Here is a 23,925-nt window from a genome sequence, read left to right as displayed (position 1 = left end):
TGAATAACAAAAGACGCTACTTTCACCTCTTATCTTCTGGAGCTATTTCAGGACTGAGAACAAAAGACCAAAAATTATCAACAAAAGATGCTTCCTTTGCTCTGTATTAATTAGGAAATTATAAGAGTTTTGGAGCTGTGTGCCAGGAACCATGGATTAAGGCCAAAATGTATATTTCTTATTATTAATCATAATATCAGTGTTAGTCTTCATTTCTCTGGGGTAAATGTCCATGAGTGCAGTTGTTGGGTCATATGGTAGTTGCATGTTTAAGGTTTAAGAAACTGCCAACCTGTTTACGAGACTGGTAGGACCATTTTACATTCCCAGTGGCAATGTATGACTGATCTAATTTCTCCACAACCTCACGAGCATTTGGTGTTGTCACTATTTTTATTTTAGCAATTATGATAGGTGTGTAGTAGTATCTCATTGTGGTTTTAATTTACATTTCCCTGGTGGTTAGTGATGTTGAAAACCTATTCATATGTTTTTTAGCCATCAGTATATCCTCTTCAGTGAAATGGCTCTTCATGTCTTTTGCCCATTTTCTAATTTAACTGTTCGTATTTTTACTGTTAAGTTTTAAATGCTCCTTATACTATCTAGATACGAGTCCTTTGTTGAATGTGTGATTACTAAACATTCCTTCCCACTCTAACTTCCCTTCTTATACCCTTAAACAGGGTCTTTCATGGAGTAAAAGTTATTAATTTTGATGAAGTCCAATTTGTCAATTTTTTCTTTATAGATCATGCTTTTGGTGTCAAATCTAAGAATTCTTTATTTACCCTAAGATGTGAAGATTCTTCTCCTGTTTTTAAAGTCCTTGATCCATTTTGAGTCATTCTTATATAATGTATGGGTTTGAGGTTGAAGTTTGATCCATTTTGGTTTTTTAGCATGTGGTTGTCCAGTTGCGTTTGTTGAAAAGGCTATCTTTCCTCCATTAAGATGCTTTTGCACATTGTCAGAAATCACTTGGGCATATCGTGTGGATCTATTTCTAGGTTGTTTATTCTGTAACATTTGTCTGTTACCTACATCAATACCACACGGTCTTAGTGTAGCTATAGAATAAGTCCTGAAATCAGGTAAACTGATTCCTCCCACTTTATTCTTATTTTTCTTTTTGAAAGTTGTTTTATCTATTTCCAAAGTTTCTTTGTCTTTCCATATAAATTTTAGAATAATCTTGTATATACCTACAAAAAATCTTGATGAGATTTTTATAGGAATTGTGTTAAACCTGTATGTCTTATTTGGAGAGAAATGACATATTTACTGTGCTGAGTGCTCCAGTCTGTTTTTTCTTCTAGATATAATTGACATACAGCACTGTATAAGTCTACGGTGTACAGCATAATGATTTGACTTACATACATCATGAAATGATTTCCAGAATAATTACCATCCACCATCTCACAGATACAAAATTAAAGAAACAGAAAAAAAATTTTTTGTGATGAGAACTCTTAGGATTTACTCTCTTAACAACTTCGGTGTATAACATACAGCCATGTTCATTATCTTTATCATGTTGTACATCATTTATTAGTACTTATTTATCTTATAACTGGAAGTTTGTACCTTTTGACCTTCATCCAATTCTCCCTTCCCCCCACCCCCCAACTCTGGTAACCACAAATCTCATCTCTTTTTTTTTTGAAAGGTAAATCATGCACAAATTTTCTTTAATAAAACTGGCCAGAGCTTGTTTTTAAACAAACAAACAAAAGATTTTAATGTCTGCTAGGAAAAATCATCTCTTTTTTATGAGTTTGTTTTTGAAGTATAATTAACCGACAATACTATGTTCCTGTTACACAACATAGTGATTTGATATATTTCTATGCATATCAAAATGATTACCATGATAATTCTAGTTACTATACGTCACCGTGTAAAAATATTACATAGTTATTGACTGTATTCCTCACAAGATACATTTCATCCCCTTGAATCCTTTACTTTGTAACTGGAAGTTTATACCTCTTAATCTCCCTCACCTATTTCTTTCCTCTCTCTCCTCCCCCTCCCCTCTGGCAACCACCTGTTTGTTGTCTGTATCTGTAACTCTGTTTCGTTATGTTTGTTCATTTGTTTTTTTAGATTCCACATATAAGGGAAATGATACAGTGTTTGTCTTTCTCTAACTTATTTCAATTAGCATAATACCCTCTTGGTCCATCCATGTTGTCACACATGGCAATATTTCATTCTTTTCAATGGCTGAGTAATAGTCCATTATCTATCTATCTATATCGACCTATCAATAGATAGGTATGTGTATCTCACATTTTCTTTACCCATTCATCTATTTACGTTGCTTTCATATCTTGGTTATTGTAAATAATGCTTCAGTGAACATAGGGTGCATATACCTTTTTGAATTAGTATTTTTGTTTTCTTTGTATACATACCCACGAGTGGAATTGCTGGGTCATGTGGTACTTCTATTTAAAGTGGTTTTTTTTTTTGCAGTATGCGGGCCTCTCACTGTTGTGGCCTCTGCTGTCGTGGAGCACAGGCTCCGGACGCGCAGCCTCAGCGGCCATGGCTCACGGGCCCAGCTGCTCCGCGGCATGTGGGATCTTCCCGGACTGGGGCACGAACCCGCGTCCCCTGCGTCGGCAGGCAGACCCTCAACCACTGCGCCACCAGGGAAGCCCTAAAGTTTTTTGATGAAGCTTCATACTGTTTTCCATTGTGGCTGCACCAATTTACATTCCCACCAACAGTGCATAAGAGTTCCCTTTTCTCCACATCCTTGCCAACACTTGTTTATTTGTTGTCTTTTGGATAATAGCCATTTTTACAGGTGTGAGGTGATATCTCATCGTGGTTTTGATTGGCATTTCCCTGATGATTAGTGATGGTGAGCATCTTTTCATGTGCCTGTTGGCTATCTGTATGTCTTCTTTGGAAAAATGTCTGTTTAGATTCTCTGCCAATTTTTTAATCAGGTTTTTTTGGATTTTTTGATGTTCAGTTCTATAAGTTCTTTGTATATTTTGGGTATTAACCACCTGTTGGATATATCATTTGCAAATATTTTCTCCTGTTCAGTGGGTAGCCTTTTCGTTTTGTTGATAGTTTTCTTCGCTGTGCAAAATCTTTTTAGTTTGATGTAGTCCCATTTGTTTATTTTTCCTTTTGTTTCCCTTGCCTGAGGAGACATATCCAAAAAAATATTGCAAAGACCAGTGTCAAAGAGCATACTGCCTATGTTTTCTTCTTCTTTTTAAAAAATTATTTATTTTATTTAATTTGGCTGCACCAGGTCTTAGTTGCAGTACGCGGGATCTTCGTTGCGGCATGTGGGATCTTTAGTTGTGGCACGTGGACTCTTTTTTTGGTGGTTGTTGTTGCGGTACGCAGGCCTCTCACTGCTGTGGCCTCTCCCGTTGCGGAGCACAGGCTCTGGACGCGTAGGCTCAGCGGCCATGGCTCACGGGCCCAGCCGCTCCGTGGCATGTGGGATCTTCCCGGACCGGGACACGAACCCGTGTCCCCTGCATCGGCAGGCGGCCTCTCAACCACTGCGCCACCAGGGAAGTCCATCATGTGGACTCTTAGTTGTGGCATGTGGGCTTCTTAGTTATGGCATGCAGACTTAGTTGTGGCATGGGAACTCTTAGTTGCGGCATGCATGTGGGATCTAGTTCCCTGACCAGGGATTGAACCCAGGCCCCATGCATTGGGAGCACAGAGTCTTACCCACTGCACCACCAGGGAAATCCCCTGCCTAGGTTTTTTTCTATTAAGATTTTTGCCTTCAGGTCTTAAGTTTAAGTCTTTAATCCATTTTAATTTTTTTTTTTAATGATTTTTTTTTTTTTTTTTTTTACGGTACGGGGGCCTCTCACTGTTGTGGTCTCTCCCATTGCGGAGCACAGGCTCCGGACGCGCAGGCTCAGCGGCCACAGCTCGCGGGCCCAGCCGCTCCGCGGCATGTGGGATCTTCCCGGACCGGGGCACGAACCCACGTCCCCTGCATCGGCAGGCGGACTCTCAACAACTGCGCCACCAGGGAAGCCCCATTTTAATTTTTTTAAATTAATTAATTTTTAGCTGTGTTGAGTCTTCGTTGCTGCATGCGGGCTTTCATGAGCTTCTTATTTCTCACTGAGGTGGCTTTTCTTATTGTGGAGCACGGGCTGTAGGCGTACGGGTTTCAGTAGTTGTGGCTCGCAGGCTCTAGAGCACAGGCTCAGTAGTTGTGCACAGGCTTTGTTGCTCTGTGGCATGTGGGATCTTCCTGGAGCAGGGATTGAACCTGTGTCCCATGCATTGGAAGCCGGTTTTTTGTTGTTGTTGCGGTATGCGGACTTCTCACTGCTGTGGCCTCTCCCATTGCGGAGAACAGGCTCCGGATGCACAGGCTCAGCGGCCATGGCTCACGGGCCTGGCCGCTCCGTGGCATGTGGGATCTTCCCGGACCAGGGCATGAACCCATGTCCCCTGCATCGGCAGGTGGACTCTCAACCACTGCGCCACCAGGGAAGCCCGGCAGGCAGATTCTTAACCACTGTATCACCAGGGAAGTCCCTGAATTTATTTTTGTGCATGGTGTGAGAGAGTAGTCCAGTTTGATTCTTTTGCATGTAGCTGTCCAGTTTTCCCAACACTGTTTATTGAAGAGGCTGTCTTTTCCTCATTGTATATTCTTGCCTCCTTTATTATAGATTAATTGCCCATATAAGTGTGTGGTTTTATTCCTGGGCTCTCTCTTCTGTTCCATTGATCTGTGTGTCTGTTTTTGTGCCAGTACCATATTGTTTTGATTACTGTAGCTTTATAATATGTTTGGAATCAGGGACAATGATACCTACAGCTTTGTTGTTCTTTCTCAAGATTGTTTTGACGATTCAGGGTCTTTTGTGTTTCCATACAAATTTTAGAATTATTTGTTCTAGTTCTGTGAAAAATGCCATTGGTATTGTGATAGGTATTGCATTGAATCTGTAGATTACCTTCGGTAGTATCATTTTAACAATATTCTTTTTTTTAAAATTTATTTTATTTTTTTTTTATTATGGGCTGCATTGGGTCTTCGTTGCTATGCACGGGCTTTTTCTCCAGTTGCAGTGAGAGGGGGCTATTCTTCATTGCAGTGTGCAGGCTTCTCATTGCGGTGGCTTCTCTTTGTTGTGGAGCATGGGCTCTAGGTGCACGGGCTTCAGTAGTTGTGGCACTCAGGTTCAGTAGTTGTGGCTCGTGGGCTCTGGAGTGCAGGCTCAGTAGTTGTGGCGCACGGGTTTAGTTGCTGCACGGCATGTGGGATCTTCCTGGTCCAGGGATCGAACCCGTGTCCCCTGCATTGGCAGGTGGATTCTTAACCACTGCACCACCAGGGAAGTCCCAACAGTATTAATTCTTCCAATCCAAGAACATCTGTTTGTGTCATCTTCAATTTCTTATAATTTTCTGAGTTCAGTATTTTACCTCCTTAGATTTATTCCTAGGTATTTTATCCTTTTTGATGTGATTGTGAATGGGATTATTTCCTTAATTTCCCTTTCTGATAGCTTGTTAGTGTATAGAAATGCAACAGATTTCTGTATATTAACTTAGTATCTTGCAATTTTACCAAATTCATTGAGGAGCTCTAGTATTTTTCTGCTGGCATCTTTAGGATTTACTATGTATAGTATCATGTCATCTGCAAACAGTGACAGTTTTACTTCTTCCTTTCCAATTTGGATTCCTTTTATTTTCTTCTTCTCTGACTGCTGTGGCTAGGACTTCCAAAACTATGTTGAATAAACTATAGTGAATAAAAGTGGTAAGAGTGGGCATCCTTGTCTTGTTCCTGATATTAGAGGAAGTGGTTTCAGCTTTTTTTTTTTTTTTTTTTTTAAATATTTTATTGGAATAATTATTCAATTGTTAGCATGATATTCATGATAACATTATTCATAGGGTGATTCTTTCCACTTTAAGGAGATCTATTTTTATTTTATTTATTTATTTTTGGCTGTGTTGGGTCTTCGTTTCTGTGCGAGGGCTTTCTCTAGTTGTGGCAAGCGGGGGCCACTCTTCATCGCGGTGCGCGGGCCTCTCACTATCGCGGCCTCTCTTGTTGTGGAGCACAAGCTCCAGACGCGCAGGCTCAGTAGTTGTGGCTCACGGGCCTAGTTGCTCCGCGGCATGTGGGATCTTCCCAGACCAGGGCTCGAACCCGTGTCCCCTGCATTGGCAGGCAGATTCTCAACCACTGCGCCACCAGGGAAGCCCCTCAGCTTTTAACTGTTGAATATGATGCTAGCTGTGGGCTTGTTGTATATGGCTTTTATTATGTTGAGGTATGCTCCCTCTATAACCATATACCCACTTTGTTGAGAGTTTTTATCATGAATGAATGTTGAATTTTTTCAGAACCTTTTTCTGCATCTGTAGAGATGATCATATGGATTTTATTCTTCAGTTTGTTAATGTGGTGTATCATTGATTGATTTATGGATATTGAACCATCCTCGCATCCCTGGGATAAGTCCCACTTGAACCTGGTGTATGATCCCTTTTGATCATTGTTTATCATATTGTTGAATTTGGTTTGCTCATACTTCATTGAGGATTTTTGCATCTATGTCATCAGTGATATTGGCCTGTCATTTTCTTTTTTGGTGTGATCTTTGTCTGATTTTGGTATCAGGGCAATGCTGGCCTCATAGAATGAGTTCAGAAGTGTTCCTTCCTCTGCAATTTTTTGGAATAGTTTTGGAAGGATAGGTGTTAACTCTTCTCTAAGTGTTTGGTAGAATTTACTTGTGAAGCCATCTGGTCCTGGACTTTTGTTTGTTGGAAGTTTTTTTTTGTTTTTGTTTTTGTTTTGCGGTACGTGGGCATCTCACTGCCGTGGCCTCTCCCATTGCGGAGCACAGGCTCCGGACGCGCAGGCTCAGTGGCCATGGCTCACGGGCCCAGCCGCTCCGCGGCACGTGGGATCCTCCCGAATCAGGGCACGAACCCGTGTCCCCTGCAACGGCAGGCGGACTCTCAACCACTGCGCCACCAGGGAAGCCCTGTTGGGAGTTTTTAAATTACTGATTCAGTTTCATTACTGGCATTTCATCTGTTTGTATTTTCTATTTCTTCCTGGTTCAGTGTTTGGAGAGTGTACATTTAGGAATTTTTCCATTTTTTTTCTTGGTCATCCATTTTACGGCATATAGTTGTTCATAGTAATCTATTATGATCCTTTGTATTTCTGTGGTGCCAGTTGTAAGACGCCATTTTGACTTATAGGTTTTTGTGTATATATTCCTTTGCTGAGGCTTTCTAATTTTTCATTAGTTTCAGACATGTTTGTAAGTGATCATTCAATGATTCATATGTTGACTGTTTTAAAATCTTTGTCAGATAATTCTAATTTCTGTCAGTCTCAGTGTTGGTATCTGTTTATTGTCTCTTTTCATTCAGTCTGACATCTTCCTGCTTATTTATTTATTTATTTGCCACGCTGTGTGGCTTGCGGTATCTTATTTCCCCAACCAGGGATCGAACCCCGGGCCCCTGGCACTGAGAGCGCCAAGTCCTAACCACTGGACCGCCAGGGAAATCCCTCTTCCTGCTTCTTAAAATGACAAATGATTTTTTCTTTTTTACTGAAACCAGGAAATTTTGAGTATTATGTTATGCAACTCTGAATCTCATTTAAACATTCTATTTTAACTGGCCTTTTTGACACTGTTAACTCAGAGGAAGAGGGGTGCCACCCTGTTATGTCTGGGCAGAACTGAAGTCCAGGTTCCTCACTCAGCCTCCACTGATACATAGGGTGTGGGAGAGGGCTCTTTGCTGTTGGACAGTATGGTCTGAATGTTTGTGTCCCTCCCCCCCCGCAAATTCATATGCTGAAATCCTTATGCCTGATGCAGTTGTTTTAGGAGGTGGAGCCTTTGGGAGTTGATTAGGCCATGAGGGCAGAGACCTCATGAGATTAATGCCCTTAGTAAAGAGACCTCAGAGAGCTCCCTTCCCCCTTCTGCCTTGTGAGGACACAGTGAGAAGTCTGAGATCCAGAAGAGGACCCTCATTTGACCTTGCCAGCACCCTGATCTTGGACTTCCAGCCTTGAGAACTGTGAGAAATAAATTTAGGTTGTTCATAAGCTATCCAGTCTGTGGTGTTTTGTTTAGCAGCCTTAACAGACTAAGATAGTGGGCGTGGAATTTCTGACTCCCCTTGTGATTTCCACTGCCACTGGTTGGGGGGTAGTCTCATTACTGTCAAGTGATGGTAAAAGTCCTGATTCTCCACTACTCCTTCTCTGATACCACTGTAAGAACCCTTAGCATATTCACCATTGTTATTTAAAAATCCCCAGTCTGATCCTTCCAAAATCTCTGCCATATCTGAATCTGGTTCTGATGCTTCGTTTGTTTCTTCAGACGATATATTTTGCCTTTTAGCATGCTTTGTAATTCTTTTCGTTGGAAGCTGGACATGATGTATTTGGTTAAAAGACTGAGGTAGATAGACCTTTAATGTGAGCTTTATCTGGCTAGACATTAGGCTGTGTTTACTTCTTGTTATAGCTGTGTTGTCAGAGGCTAAAATTTCCTCTACTGTCCTAGTTTTTGTCTTGCCTGTTGTCTTTGGGTTTTCCTGGAGACTCCTCAGATAGTAAAATAGTTTCCCTTGAGTGTAAGATTTTTTTTTAAGGAGAATGAAGATTTGGGGCATATTTCAAAAATGGTTACTTTTCCCCTTACCCTGCTGGAAACAGGAGGGGATTTTTCTCTGATCCTAACAGTGAGAATATGGTAGGGCTCATGGAACTGAAACTCATGAAAGCATAAGGACCCTCCTACAGTAGCCTCCTCAGAGTTTTTGATTCTCGAGTTAGTGTACACTGAGCAATCTGTCAATTATAAAGTTTACCTGTTGGTCCTGATTCTTACTTTGGGCTTCTACTCTATTAAGCTGTGAGTGAGTCTCTGTATCTGTCTGTCCATCTCTCCAATGTTCAAGGCAGCAGTTTGACCTGTGACCTCAATCCTCCGACCAGTCTAAGAGGAGTTGTTCATTTTTCATTTTGTTCAGGTTTTTTCTTGTTGTGAGGACGGAAGTGACGACTTCCAAGCTCTTTACATATAGGACCAGAAATCAGAATTCTTCTTTGGATTTATTTTGGTCATTGTCTTCTGCTTTCTTGGGTGGAAACATGGATTATTGATTTTAAGCCTGCCTTGTCTCAGCTCAGCATTTAATGCCGTAAATTTCCTTCAAAGCACTAAATTAGACGTGTTCCACAAATTTTGATGTTGTGTTTCCATTATCAATCAGTTGAAATATTTTCTAATTTCCTTTGTAATTTTTTTGGCCATGGATTATTTAGAAGTCCAATATTCAATTTCCCAATATTGGATTTTCTTCTAGATATCTTATTGTTCCTGATTTCTAATTTAATTCCAATGTGGTCAAAGGAACATACTCTAAGTTTTCAGATTTTTGAAATTTATTGAGTCTTGTGTAATGGACCTACGTATGATCTCTCTTGGTGACTTTTTTTTTTTTTGCGGTACGCGGGCCTCTCACTGTTGTGGCCTCTCCCGTCGCGGAGCACAGGCTCCGGACACGCAGGCTCAGCGGCCATGGCTCACGGGCCCAGCCGCTCCGCGGCATGTGGGGTCTTCCCGGACTGGGGCACGAACCCGTGTCCCCTGCATCGGCAGGCGGACTCTCAACCACTGCGCCACCAGGGAAGCCCATTGGTGACTATTTCTAGTGCACTTTCAAACCTGTGTTCTGTAGTTGTTGGGTATAGTGTTCTATAAACCATTAGGTCAGGGTGGCTGATGCTTCATTTAGATCTTCTGAATTCTTACAGATTTTTAAAATTATTCTATCATTCTCTGATAGAGGATATAATAAACTTTAGTTATGATTGAGGATTTGTCTGTTTTCTTTTTTAGTTCTGTCAGGTTTGCTTCATGGGTTTTGAACCTCTCATTAGGAACATTCACTTGATATGTTTTCTGATACATTTTTATTATAGTGAAGTCTCTTTATCACTGGTAATGTTCATTATCTTGAAGTCTTTTATCTGTATGTAATATAGCCACCTTTCAGCTTTCTCATATTAGTGTTTATATGGCCTCTTTTTCCATTCTTTTACTCCAAGACAGTGATATAGTTGTGCCTTGTTTTTTTACCCTAGAGACTCTTCAGATAGGATCTGAGACTTCTGCAGTTCTTTTAGCTGTGATCGTCTGTTGTTTTACAGGAGCCCTGTTGATATAGTGGCTTTTAATTGGGAAATTTAGTCCTTTAATATAATTTTTCATGTGGTTGGGTGTTAATCTACTATCTCTGTATGGTTTTTTTTCCCTTAACTGCTCCCTTTTTCCCTCATTTCTTGCCTTTTTTTGGATTATTTGAATTTTAATAATATTACATTGATTTCTCTATTCCCATTTCTAGGGAGACAGTTCTTCAAAAGTGTTTCACATTTCTTCATATCTTGTGAGCATGGCATTGGCTGCCCTTTGTTCCTGACCATCTTTTCAAGGATGTTTGTAGAGTGAATAACCTTGGAAGATTCAGTGCTTCCCTCTAGAGCAAGGGGGTGGCATCCTGACTTCCTATTCTAAAGGATTTAGATTCCCTAAGGTCAGATTTCCTTTCCTGTAATGCAGTCCCACTGTGTGTCTGGGTGTCATCTATCCTTCTTCACATTGCCCTGTGGAAATTGGGGCTCAGGAAACAGGCATCAAAATGCTGATACTCTGCTGCTACTGCCGCAAGTAATAAACTTTGTCTCACCCCAGAGAGTTTTGTCTTTACCATCTCTCATGATACCGTGGCAGGCTGACTAGCTAACTAGGAAGTAGGGTGAAATCTCAGACCCCTTACAGTCTTGACATCCTTTACTCCCACCTCTTCCTTTGTGCTATTGCTTCATTGATAGTCCATCTTGTTACCTTACAGATTCCACAATTCACAATTAGAATTTTTGATTTAAATAGTCTTATGTCTTTTAAATAGTTAAAAAAAGAAAAGAGAGAAATACATATTTTACATGTAACCACTTATTTACCATTTTTGTACTTCCTGCCTTTCTGAAGATTGTAGTTACAATGTGCCATCATGACCCTTTATCCTGAAGAACTTTTTACAGCATTTCTTTAGTGAAGGTATTTTGGCAGTGCAGTCTCTAAGTTCTTGTTCTTACAGAAATGTCTTTATAAAGCATTTTTGAAGTGTGTTTGGCAGCATATAGAATTCTGGCTTAGTTTCTTTTTCAGCACCTTAAATATGTCATTACATTGTCTTTTGGCCAAAATTTCATGTGTCTGATGAGAAGTTAGTCTTCATTTATCATCCTTTCCCTATATGTATTTTGTCATTTTTCTTTTGATTTTGTTTGTATGTTTTGGTTTGGTTTTTTAAATAATTTTTTCTTATCGTGCTCTGAATTCACAGCATTTTTAAAAAATTTATTTTTAATTTATTTTTGGGTGTGTTAGGTCTTCGTTGCTGCGTGCGGGCTTTCTCTAGTTGCGGCGAGTGGGGGCTACTCTTTGTTGCGGTGTGTGGACTTCTCATTGTGGTGGCTTCTCGTTGCGGAGCATGTGCTCTAGGTGCATGGGCTTCAGTAGTTATGGCACGCGGGCTCAGTAGTTGGGGCACACGGGCTTAGTTGCTCCGTGGCATGTGGGATCTTCCTGGACCAGGGATCGAACCCATGTCCTCAGCATTGGCAGGCAGATTCTTAACCACTGCGCCAGCAGGGAAGTCCCTGTTTGTTTTTATTCAGTTGGGATTTTTTTGAGATTTGGGGCTCTGATATCTTTCACTAATTGGGGGAAGTTTTTGGTCATCATTTTATTAGGTAATTTCCTGTTCTATTATGTTTCCTTTCCTCTATGACTCCACATTAACCTGTGTTATACCACTTGATATTTCCCCTCAGGTCTCTGAGGCCCTGATTTTTCTTCATTCTCTTTTTTTGGCCACGCTGCACAGGTTGCTGGATCATAGTTCCCTGATCAGGGATTGAACCGGGCCCTTGCCAGTGAAAATGCAGAGTCCTAACCACTGGACTGCCAATAAATTCCCATTTTTCTTCATTCTTTTTCTCTTCCTTCTTCAAATTTAATAAGTTCTGTCTTCAACTCCAGTGACTCCTTGATGTCTCCTTTCTGCTGTTAAGCCCACTTAGTGAATTTTTCGTTTCAGGTTTAGAATTTTTATTTGGCTTTTTTTTTTTTTGCGGTACGCAGGCCTCTCACTGATGTGGTCTCTCCCGTTGTGGAGCACAGGCTCCGGACGCGCAGGCTCAGCGGCCATGGCTCACTGGGCCCAGCCGCTCCGCGGCATGTGGGATCTTCCCGGACCGGGGCGCAACTCCGTGTCCCCTGCATCGGCAGGCGGACTCTCACCCACTGCACCACCAGGGAAGCCCTGGCAGTTTCTTTATAGTAACTATTTCCTTGCTGAAATTACAGATTTGTCCATTCATTATGCATACATCATCTTTTAAATTCTTGAACGTGTTTATAATAGGTGCTTTGGAGTGCTTGTCTGCTGATTGCATCATCTTAATCATCTCAGTGTTGGTTTCTGTTGACTACTTTTTCTTTGAGTATGGGCACATTTTCTTGTTTCTTTTTATGTCTAATGAATTTTGTTTGGATAGTGAACATTATGAAGAATGCATTGTAAAGACTGTGGATTTTTTTATATTCTTCTGAAGAGTCGGGTCTGTTCTAGAAGGCAGTTAACTTTGGCTGGATTCAGTCTTCCACGCTCAGGCACCATTGTGGTGGGCTGCAGCTGAAATTTCCGCCCAGCCTTTAGTTGCTGGGGTTTTTTTGGTTTGTTTCTGCCAGAACTCTGTTGTCTTCTCCTGGGGTTGCATAATTTAGTGGTGAGCCACGTTTTGTGGCTGATTTTCTCTCTAAATTTGGGGGCTTATGTCCTCTGCAGGCTTTTTCCCTACGATTCCCCTTGTAACTTTCTGATTAGTCTACCAGACTAAACTCTAATATTTGCCATCTCAAGCAAGTAAATGTGCTTTTCCTTGCAACTCCCACAGGCAAAAAGCTGTAAATTTGCAAATCTCACTCACTGCACTCTGTCTTTCAACAGTAAGCTTCCCTATAGTTTCTACTTGCTTTTGGTTCTTCTCCAGAGATTTCAGATATTGGGTTTAAGTAATATTTTCTCAGATTTCATAATTGGACAGGAGAGTTAATCTCTGCTATTCGTCCACTTCCTTTTTATAATAATCTTTGAAAACATTGCTTCTAAGCCCTAAAGTAGAACAATCCCAAGCTGAGTAATATAGATTTTATTCTGTAAGCAGGAAGTATCATCCAGAAATGCTTTACTTGTGTTTGAAAGTTGAGAAAAATTCTTTTTATTTTTTTTAAAGAATGGGCATACATAAATCTGAGAAGCTTTTATTTTAGAAATAAGTGCTTGAAAGAAGCAAATTACCAATCAATTATCACTACAAACTTTTTTGTATATAAGGTTCAGGTATATATTTTGACCACTTCTTTCTATTATAATTTTAGGATGCCTTCTTGAAAATCATTCGAAATGAGGGCATTAAATCCCTGTGGAGTGGCCTTCCTCCTACCTTGTAAGTTGAAATTTAGTATTTTTCTTACTAAATGATGGTTGTTATTTTGCCTTATAATCAGCCTCGTTGGACAACATCATGCATTTTTAATGTTAGTGCTTTTTCATTTTCTAGAGTATTTTTTTGTGAATCTCACAGCTGTCCACATATTTGGTGATTTGCTGGAAGGATTCACAGGACCTAAAGAAGGTGATAATCATGTCTGTGGTTTATTACAGCAAAAGAAACGAAGCAGAATCAGTAAGGGGAAAGGACACAACAGGAGTCGACCAGGCAAAGGCACCCTGAGCCCTCCAGTGTGACACTGCAGAGCGTGTGCTGCTTCTCCCAGCACTGAGCTGCAGCGGCACACGCAGTGTTTCTGTCTCATGCAGCCCTGGAGTCTGAGTCTAGGGCTTGTATTGCGGGCTGATGACATAGGCACATTCTGTTTGTGACCAGCTGTGATTACCAAAACTCCAGCGCCCCAAAAAGCAAGCAGATGTTTACCAAAAATCACATCATTTGCACAAACCAACCTAGACAAGCTGGTTTAGTGCTCCAGACATACAGAAAAGCCTTGTCACAGGGAACATTCCAAGGGCTAAATTCCTTGGGGGTGACCAAAGGTCAAGCAGGCAGATAGGTCCTCCTGAAGATACAGATTAGAGCAGCTAGGCCTGCTGTGTTCACTTTGGTGCACAAGCATAACTTTTTTTTTCATGTTCAGAAATTAAGAATTTAGTGTTCATTTGACTGTTTATTTTACTAAAATAATGAGAGGTATTGTGCTATGTATACTTTCCTTTTCCAGATAATTATAATTCTCTACTAACTAGCTATTATATGAATTAACATGACAAGCTAGTAAGGCTGGATGTAAAAATCCCATAATATCTTGACTTTCTCTGCCTCCTTTCTATCTTTTTATAGAGCACATTAGTCAGTTTTGAGGCATATATTCTAAACAGTGCCTGAGGTTATAAAGTTAGCGGTAGAGCCAAGAGCAGCAGTCAGTCTTATTCCTACATTCTCATCGTCACACTTCACTGCAGAACATTAGGCATTTCCATGTGTGGTCTGTTAATGTCCTTGGTTAGGCCATAAACAGACTGGTTTTTTGTTGCATTAATATTTATGACATGACAGTACCTGCAACTTTGTGTTTAATTAATGACTCCCTCTTAATATTTTCATTTAAAAGAATAAGTCATTGGAATTTCCTCAAAACTCTAGTATATATAATTCCAGTGACGTTAATTGTAATTTATTTTCAGTTATAAATAGGTATGGTATATGGTCCACAGTTCAAAAGAATTTTACAATTGTGCTTGTACTTTTAACTTTAGTGATTTTCATGTTATCGTAATGTAGTTGGGAAGGAAGACCAGAAACAGAGTAAGTCAAGGAGATAGAGAAGTCCTCATTTGTCTTTTCCTATTTATGACCTGACTGGGTGCTCTGTAACTTAACTTCTCAACTACAATATAAACCTTTGGAGAGCACATACCTACTTTACACCTTTTTGTTGCCTAAGTTAAACACTAATAATTTTTTAAATTAAAAAAAAATTGATCTCATGGCTGATTTGTTGTGGTTTTCAGCTTATATAAAATAGAAGGATTTTATCTTATATTTAATAATAAGAATATGCTTAAGCCTTTGACAATGTTGTACAAATCTTTTTGTGTTTCTAACAGAGTGATGGCAGTTCCTGCCACAGTTATTTATTTTACCTGCTATGATCAATTAACTGTTCTTCTGAGATCTAAATTAGGAGAAAGTGAAAGCCACATACCAATTGTTGCTGGAATTGTGGCTAGACGTAAGTAATAAATTACTGTATTTTAACTCTGATTTCTGCTTAACGCTTGTCTTAAAATTTTGATATTCATAGAGAATTTGTTTAAAATACAGAGTATTGGTAAAGATATATTTTGCATTGTAGTTTGTACTGATTTGTTAATATCTGTACTCCAGAAGTCATATTGTATGGTGATTGCTATCAGAATGAGATGGGATCAACCTATCCCTGTCAGATCTTGGACAGAGATTTTAGATTTGAGATTTTAGACTTTAGATTCTAGATTTTAGGATGATAACAAATAGCTGTCAAATTAATGCCAATGTCTTTAATCATTTTCCTTATGGACTTTGAGATTCAGAGTTTAATCATAAGGAAATCTGCCTCTGCACAGAAGGACATTTTTCTCTGTGCAGTGGAAGTGAGGTTTGTAGTAGTCCTGGTTGATGTATAAGGGTTGTGGAACTGCTCTTGAAAGAGTTGAAACCAGAAAGAGTAAGGTATGTGAAATAGCTTTATCAAGGAAAAAAATCTGAGCCACTATGGTTGGTATCATAAGATATTTGATTTTAAGGTTTGCTTCATTTCAGAATAAAAGCTTAAAATAAAAAAATGCATGAAATATTAATTTTTGCATGTGTGTTTTCATAATGCATAGCTTTATTTTTGTTGTATTTGCTTGTTTGTACTAGTTGGTGCAGTAACTGTAATAAGTCCACTGGAATTGATTAGAACCAAGATGCAATCTAAGAAGTTTTCTTACGAGGAACTGCATCAGTTTGTCAGCAAGAAAGTGTCTGAAGATGGTTGGATTTCCCTCTGGAAGGGCTGGGCTCCTACCGTTCTTAGAGATGTACCATTCTCAGGTAGGGTTTATCTGCAGGTTTGCCTTACATATCACTTTTAAATCAACTAAATTTTAAACCCTTTAAGGCTAAAGGTAAGTTATCTTCTTTAGGACCACACACTCCTAGTTCAGTGTTGGGCTCTCAGATCTTGATAAGTATTTATTGAATGAACAGTTTCTAATTCAAGCCTGGCTTTCTTTTCTCTTTGTGTTTATGTTTAATTTCTTTTTAAACATTAATTGGTGTGTATTCATAGTTAGATAATGCAAAGTACCTTTAAAATTAAGTCATAATTAGTAAGATAAGTAAAGTACTACAAATCAAGATATTATAAAATACATTTAAGGGACTTCCCTGGTGGTGCAGTGGTTAGGAATCCGCCTGCCAATGCAGGGGAAACGGGTTTGATCCCTGGTCCGGGAAGATCCCACATGCCGTGGAGCAACTGAGCCCGTGTGCCACAACTACCGAGCCTGCGCTCTAGAGCCTGCAAGACAACTACTGAGCCCATGTGCCACAACTACTGAAGCCTGCGCGCCGCAACAAGAGAAGCCACTGCAATGAGAAGCCTGCACACTACAACAAAGAGTAGCCCCCGCTCGCCACAACCAGAGAAAAGCATGTGTGCAGCAACGAAGACCCAATGTGGCAATAAATACATACATACATACATACGTTTAAGACCACCTGTGAATTATATTGACTCCTACTTTTTTCAGTTATTAAAGATAAAAATCTCCCCCACTGAGTGTCCTGTAGGGACTGTTAATAAATCAGATTTGAGAGAGTTCTAATCATTGAATTATACAAAGGGAGAAAAATCATGATAAGAAGTGCAAAAATAACAAATAACTTGTAGAATGTGCATACTTCAGTAGTGTTGGGTTGGCCAAAAAGTTCTTTTGGGTCTTTGGTAACATGGGAAAATCCCGTGGCCAACCCAGTATTTCTCTCGTGAATCTCAGAGGTTTCCATTTAAAACCTGGAAGATTGCAGCAGTATTTACAATAGCCAGGACATGGAAGCAACCTATGTGTCCATCGACATATGAGTGGATAAAGAAGACGTGGCACATACATAGAATACAATGGAATATTATTCAGGCATCAAAAGGAGTGAAATTGAGTTATTTGTAGTGAGGTGGATGGACCTAGAGTCTGTCATACAGAGTAAAGTAAGTTAAAGAGAAAAACAAATACTGTGTGCTAACACACATACATGGAATCTAAAACAAAAATGGTTCTGAAGAACCTAGGGGCAGGACAGGAATAAAGATGCAGAAGTAGAGAGTGGACTTGAGGACACGGGGAGGGGGAAGGGTGAGCTGGGAAGAAGTGAGAGAGTGGTATGGACACATATACACTACCAGATGTAAAATAGATAGCTAGTGGGAAGCAGCTGCATGGCACAGGGAGATCAGCTCGGTGCTTTGTGACCACCTAGAGAGGTGGGATAGGGAGGGTGGGAGAGAGATGCAAGAGGGAGGGGTTATGGGGATGTATGTATACATATAGCTGATTCATCTTGTTATACAGCAGAAACTAACCATTGTAAAGCAATTATACTCCAATAAATATCTTAAAAAAATAAAATATAAAACCTGGAAGAAATAATTATTGAGAACCCTTGTATTAACATTCCTTTCTTTTTCCCTTTGACTTACTCCTTTTCTTGGGCTGTCATTCACATCTCTGCATCTTTCCCTTTCCATTAGTATTTTTCTTCAACGTTTTGTGTTCAGTTATGCTTTTTAGAAACATCATAAATTCCTAGACCAATACTTTTTCATTTTTTAAATTATATTTGATACATTAAAAGTAATGAAGATATAAATTATGCAGTGCACTAATAAAATGGACACCTGTGAAGTCATCACTTCAATATATGAATTAGAATATTGAATTTTTAAAATCATGAAACCACATACGTCCACCTCCACTGTTACATCCTCAGTGGTAACCACTCACACTGAATTTTTATCGTTTATTTGATTTCTAAAAAGTAGTTTTACCATGTATGTATTACTGCTAAATAATGTTAGTGACTTTTGCCTATTTTTGAGGTTTATAACTTATTTTACTCAAAAATGTAAGATTCATTCTTGGTTTTCATGTGTAACTTTTGTTTTCACTCGTGTTTATGTCTGAGAAAACAGTGCTGTGAATATTTTTTTTTTAATGTGTATGGGTGTAAGAATCTCTTCAGTTTTAGATTTGCTGGTTCATGTAAATATACACATTTTAAATTTTATGTGGTAATATCGAACCCTTTTCTAAAGTGATTGTGCAGATCACAACCACCAGCTTCCTGCTGCTTCATTTCAAACCCTCACCAGCACTTTTATTGCCAAAAGTTCTTAATTTTTGTTTACCTAGTAATATAAAATGGTATCTCACTTTAACTTATATTTCCCTGCTCATTAATGAGGCTGGACATGTTTCACTGGCCATTTATTTATCCATAATTGATTAGGGATTACGGCTGAAGTAAGTGTTCATTTCCTCTTCCTATGGATAGTTATCTGGGCATCATTTATTGAATAACCACACCTGCTGCCGGGATTTGTTGTGTCACCTGTCGTATCAAAGTTTCATATATGCATGGATGTGTTTCACTGGCCAATTTGTTTAACCCTGTGCTAACAGTACGGTACTTCTAAATTAAAGTGCGTAATAAAAAAATCTTCATGATACCTTTTTTTGTTTTTGCCGTAGGAATGTCCTTTTTCTTTATAACTCTTAAAGTCTTTTAGTAGAGATTTAAAATTTTCTTTATAAAGGTTACATATATAACCTCTTTTTCTAACATTCATTTATAGGTACCACTCACCCACAACTTTCAGTGCCTATTTTAAAAAGACCTATTTAAAAAAAAGCTGTCTGAATCTTTGTGGCTGCTGCAGTGTTACCGTCAATTCTTGTCTGTTAGCTTATATTCAGCTACTTGTAAACTCTTATAGATTCTAATTTGCCTATCTTTTACGTTTTCTATGTAGACAATAATATGTAAATTGTAACTACTTTATTTCTTCATTTTTTAATAGTTACAGCTTTTTTTCTATGAATACTGTGCTTCCTGTGCTGCCTAGTACAATTTTGAATAGCAGCGATAGTGTTGCATCCCTATCATTTTCCTCATTCTAAAGGGAATAGTTCTGTTGTTTCACCATTAATAATTTTTGCTACAAGTTCTTGACGCATATCCTTTATCAAGTTGGAGAATTTCCCTTTTATTCCTAGGTTTCTAAGACATTTATTTGCTTTAAATGAAAGTGTATTGAATTTTATAAAATGCTTTTCCATCATTTTTAGATGATCATACAATTCTGTTAATGTGGTATATGGCATCTAAAGTGCTTATTATGTTTACTGCCTTTGCATTCATCAGATAACTCAATTTAGTCATAGCATGTGATCATTTATGAGATAGTCTGGCTTCAGTTGCTGATTATTTTTTATTTTTTAGGATTTTTACATCAATGTTCATGAATGAGATGGAACTGTACTTTTCCTTTCCTCTCCTGTCCTTGTCAGGTTTTGAAATTAAAGTCCTACTTTTTACTGATGCATAGTTTTTTTGTTTATAAGACGACGACTAGAATATAATTGAGAATTTTTTTTTTTAAATCTCACCTAGTATGTGTCTAAGCAGAAAGCAAGGTGTGTCAAGACTAGAATTCTCTTTCCTTTAACATACAGTACTCCTTAACTATTTAAAGTCCACATTTAATTTCTAAATATGTGTTCATCTCATTCTCTGTTTTACAGCAATGTACTGGTATAACTATGAAGTTTTAAAGAAGTGGTTGTGTGCAAAATCTGGTTTATGTGAACCGACGTTTATGATCAACTTTACTTCAGGGGCATTATCTGGTTCTGTAAGTTTATTCTTTTGTTGTTAATATTCCACAATAGTGATAATTGTCTTACTAAAATAGAACAAAATATTATGTAGCATTTCATGTCTATTGAGATAGTACTTTGGGGCTGCAGTGCTTTAAAATTTTTATAAGTATTTACTACCCTATTTTGAAGATAAATTACTAGCCATTAAATATTTTAAAATGCAAATACATTATATTTTTCTGAATCTTCTGGATTTGTTAGATGACAGTTGTGATAATGGTAAGAGTTTAAATAGCACTTTATTCTTTACAAGGTATTTGGCAGTTTGGTCATTAAATGCCAGTAGATCTGGTTAGTTAGTATTTTATAGAGTGTCATCTCATATGTATAATCGGATTGAATAGAAGGAATTTCATCCTTTGCTGCTAATTCCTGTTTCTTTGGGAACATTTTGGCTGAGCACCTCTTAAAAGAATTTTAATAAAAGTTATAGTCAGAAGGGAGGAATCTCAAATGACCATTTTTGGGTAGTAGAGAGTTCACCTTTTGCCACCCCTCCACATAATGAAAAGCTGTGTAGTGGACTTCCTTTATGCACATTCTCATCACCATGATCTTGCTCACAAAGAGCTTTCTTATACCCACATACTTAGAAAATGAATTTGTGATGACACAGAGTGATGTGCTGACATATTGGAACCAAATGAAAACAAGAGTGAAGGAGCATAGTGAGGTCATGGAGACCTGCAGAAAAATACTGGAGTAACTGTGTCAGAAAACCTAGGCTAAGGAAGCCCCTGAGATTGTGCTCAAAATTTAGACGTGAATATTCCCGGGTCTGAGATCTTATCAAATTAAGCCTAGTGGGGTATAAAACTATTGAGGTAAAAGAGCAATTCTTTTTAGCAATTTAAGTAGTTAGAATACCAGCAAAATCTTTTCATTATCTTTCTTATTTGTGAGGTGATTAAAAGTAACTTGATTTTATTTTATTTATATATTAATCCAGTACGAATGAAGAAAAACAAGTACTATTTATATTTAGAGATTCGTAACAGTTGGAATTATAGAACCAATTCTGTACTTAATGCTTTATATCTTAAAAAAAAAAGGCTATATATCCTATAGCCATTGAATAATGGCTATAGGCTGTTGTCCCAGCTTTCCAGTAATACGAAGGAACGTTCTCTATTCTACTACTTCTGCCTAACATAGAAAATTTATTTTAAAAAATTTTAATGATTTAGAAAATATTGCTGCCTTTTGACTGTTATCAAATAACAGCAGAAAAAGCACATCAGTGGGACAATGTCCAGGCTTTCTGTCAGAAAACAAAATAGCCTAAACCATATCATTTTACCAAGTGTCAGGCTCATACCACATTGTTGCTACCTTTGATACTCCCGTCGGCCCTCCCTATCCAGAGGTTCTGCATCTGCAGAGTCAACCTATTCGATTCCTGATTGTTGAATCCACGGATGCAGAACCGCAGATATGGAGGGCCGCCTCTGCTGCACCATTTTATATAAGGGATTTGAGCATCTGCAGATTTGCGTATCTGTAACCAATACCCCCAGATACTAAGGGACAACTGTATGTGTTAGATTGTGGAGATGGAGACACAATAATTGATTTTATCTTACCTGAGATCTTTGAAACTGATTTCAAGAACTTAAATCTTTTAACATTGACAGGTGAAATAAATATAATGATTTTAAAGGGTATTTTATGAGCATATTGGCCAAATGTGAGTTGGGAAGCAAAAAAGAGAGACCAGGTTTTACTTTGTATGATTGTTGTATCAAATATTATGAGACATTCTTCAGGGAATTTATTATTTCAAAAAACCTTCATTGCTTAATTAGGGCATTATGAAAATAATTGTTAAATCGATTCATTTTGAGGTAAGTTTTAAAAAATGTGACTTGTGAGCTACATTTGATAAATATGTTGAAACCTATAAAGAAAAGGTATATAGAACTAAAAGTACATTTTCTTTATTTAAATTTAATTTTAAATTATATTTATTTTAAAAACATTTGTTGGAAAATTTTAAATGCTTACTAGATACTTGAGAAGTTCCACTTTAAAATATTATACCTTCATATGTAGAAAAGGAATAATGGAACACACAGGAGCATCAGAAAATGTGAATACTGGTTTCAGAGTCAAAGAGGTCTGGTTGGAATTCTGACTCTGCCACTGATAGTTGTGTGACCTCAGGAGAATAGGGGAACTTTTCTGAGACTGTTTACTTACTCCTGAATTTTGGGAGGAATATATAAGACATATATCTGTTTTCTTTAATAGAGCTTCTTTTAAAATACCTCTGGTTTCATTTTATGTTTCAGTTTAGCTGTGATTTTTATTACTATCCTTATTAAGTAATGTGCTAATTAGAATATTAAAATACTTTAGGAAAAATAGATTTAAATCAGTTTTACTTTTTGTTAGTTTGCAGCTGTTGTAACTTTGCCATTTGATGTGGTAAAAACACAAAAGCAGACGCAACTTTGGATGTATGACAGTCGGAAAAGTAAGTGTAATGAATTTACAACATTTTTAAGATGCCATGAAAAATTTTTTCTTTCCAGATACTAAGTTAGGAATATCTAAAATAGGGAAAACAAGACTTTTTTTTTCCTTTGTTACCTTACTCTTTATCTAACTCAAACTAATACACGGTCAGAATGGAATACCCAGAAAAAAATACTCTAAACCTAAACAAAAAATTTAAGAAATCTTAAAGACTATGTATTTTGCCTGCCATGAGTTAAGTCTCATACCTGCTATGTAGAAGATTAAATTATGTAAGTAGTCTTTCAAATAAATGTAGGCAAACCAGGATGAAGGATAGGCAATTACTGGGAAACCTTTTTTCTTAGTGCATCTTGTTTCATTCGTATGCATACACATTTTGTTGTTGTTGTTGATTTTTTAGCTTCCCTTCTTTTGATGTGTTTTCTCTGCCTATTATCCCATCTACTTCTTTATAACCTCTAATTTCTTCTAGAACAAAAGCGTACTGTTAGTTGCTTCTACTAGATCCAGTCTGTCGTTATTATAGAAAGTATAGCAAGCCCACTGGAAATGGGGCTTCGATTGTTTCTGAAACATACAATTGTTAGGATTTGATAAATTTGAATGGTCAGTAGATGAGTGTTTATTTTATTGTTGTCTATGCTTGAAATATTTAATAATCACGGTGTTTCCTTACACTGTAAGAAGTTGCTTATCACCTGTAGGATTAGCTCTTTGATGTTGGATCTTTAGGCAGGAGATACTTTCGAGGTTCTGTTAGAGCTCTGCAGTGGCTTACCTCCAGTTGATAACTCTTTCTGTTCTTTCTCTTTTACATTAATTTCACCCTGCTATTAAAATAGAGACCAGTCTGGGACTTGAGTTCTATAAGATTAGAAATACCCAGCTACTTGGCCTCCTTTCTTTTACCAGTTGTTTCCAGAATTTAAATGAAATAATTTAAACATGAAGTATAAGTTACCAACTTGTAAAGTTTTTGTCATTGACTTTTTTTAGAAAGTTAAATTCCAGTCATAAATATTTTGTTCTTGGTTTTAAAATGTGTATGTAATTACTATATTTATACTTACACTATTTATATTGATAGTTTAGCTTCTTAAGTAAATCAACAAGACCTCATTTATCTTCATAGGCAGAGAATCTGATATTTTATATGAAAGAAATTTTGAGATAATGAGCCCCTCTTCATTAAGTGGCAAATTCTAAAAAGCTGTTTTTGAAAGCTATCTTTCTCTAATTTTTCCTTTTCCTAGGCATACTTAATAATACACACTTTAGTCTTTCTTCATGACAGAGTTGTCATCATTG

General features: G+C 37.9%; 1 protein-coding gene across 3 annotated transcripts in view; it reads left to right on the top strand.

Annotated features, from left to right (window-relative positions):
• Positions 1-23,925, top strand: part of SLC25A40 (solute carrier family 25 member 40) — a 58,476-nt gene that overhangs the window by 29,775 nt on the left and 4,776 nt on the right. For all 3 annotated transcript variants that reach the window (XM_069541011.1, XM_060020376.2, XM_060020375.2), the window contains 5 exons: positions 13,533-13,600; positions 15,280-15,404; positions 16,076-16,249; positions 19,999-20,108; positions 22,531-22,612. In XM_069541011.1, the coding sequence (XP_069397112.1) occupies positions 13,533-13,600; positions 15,280-15,404; positions 16,076-16,249; positions 19,999-20,108; positions 22,531-22,612 (559 nt within the window). The remainder of the gene's footprint in view (positions 1-13,532; positions 13,601-15,279; positions 15,405-16,075; positions 16,250-19,998; positions 20,109-22,530; positions 22,613-23,925) is intronic.

The sequence above is a fragment of the Delphinus delphis genome, chromosome 9 (genome assembly GCF_949987515.2).
Source record: "Delphinus delphis chromosome 9, mDelDel1.2, whole genome shotgun sequence".
In the NCBI taxonomy this organism is placed as follows: Eukaryota; Metazoa; Chordata; class Mammalia; order Artiodactyla; family Delphinidae; genus Delphinus; species Delphinus delphis.
This window is presented reverse-complemented; position numbering and strand designations above follow the sequence as displayed.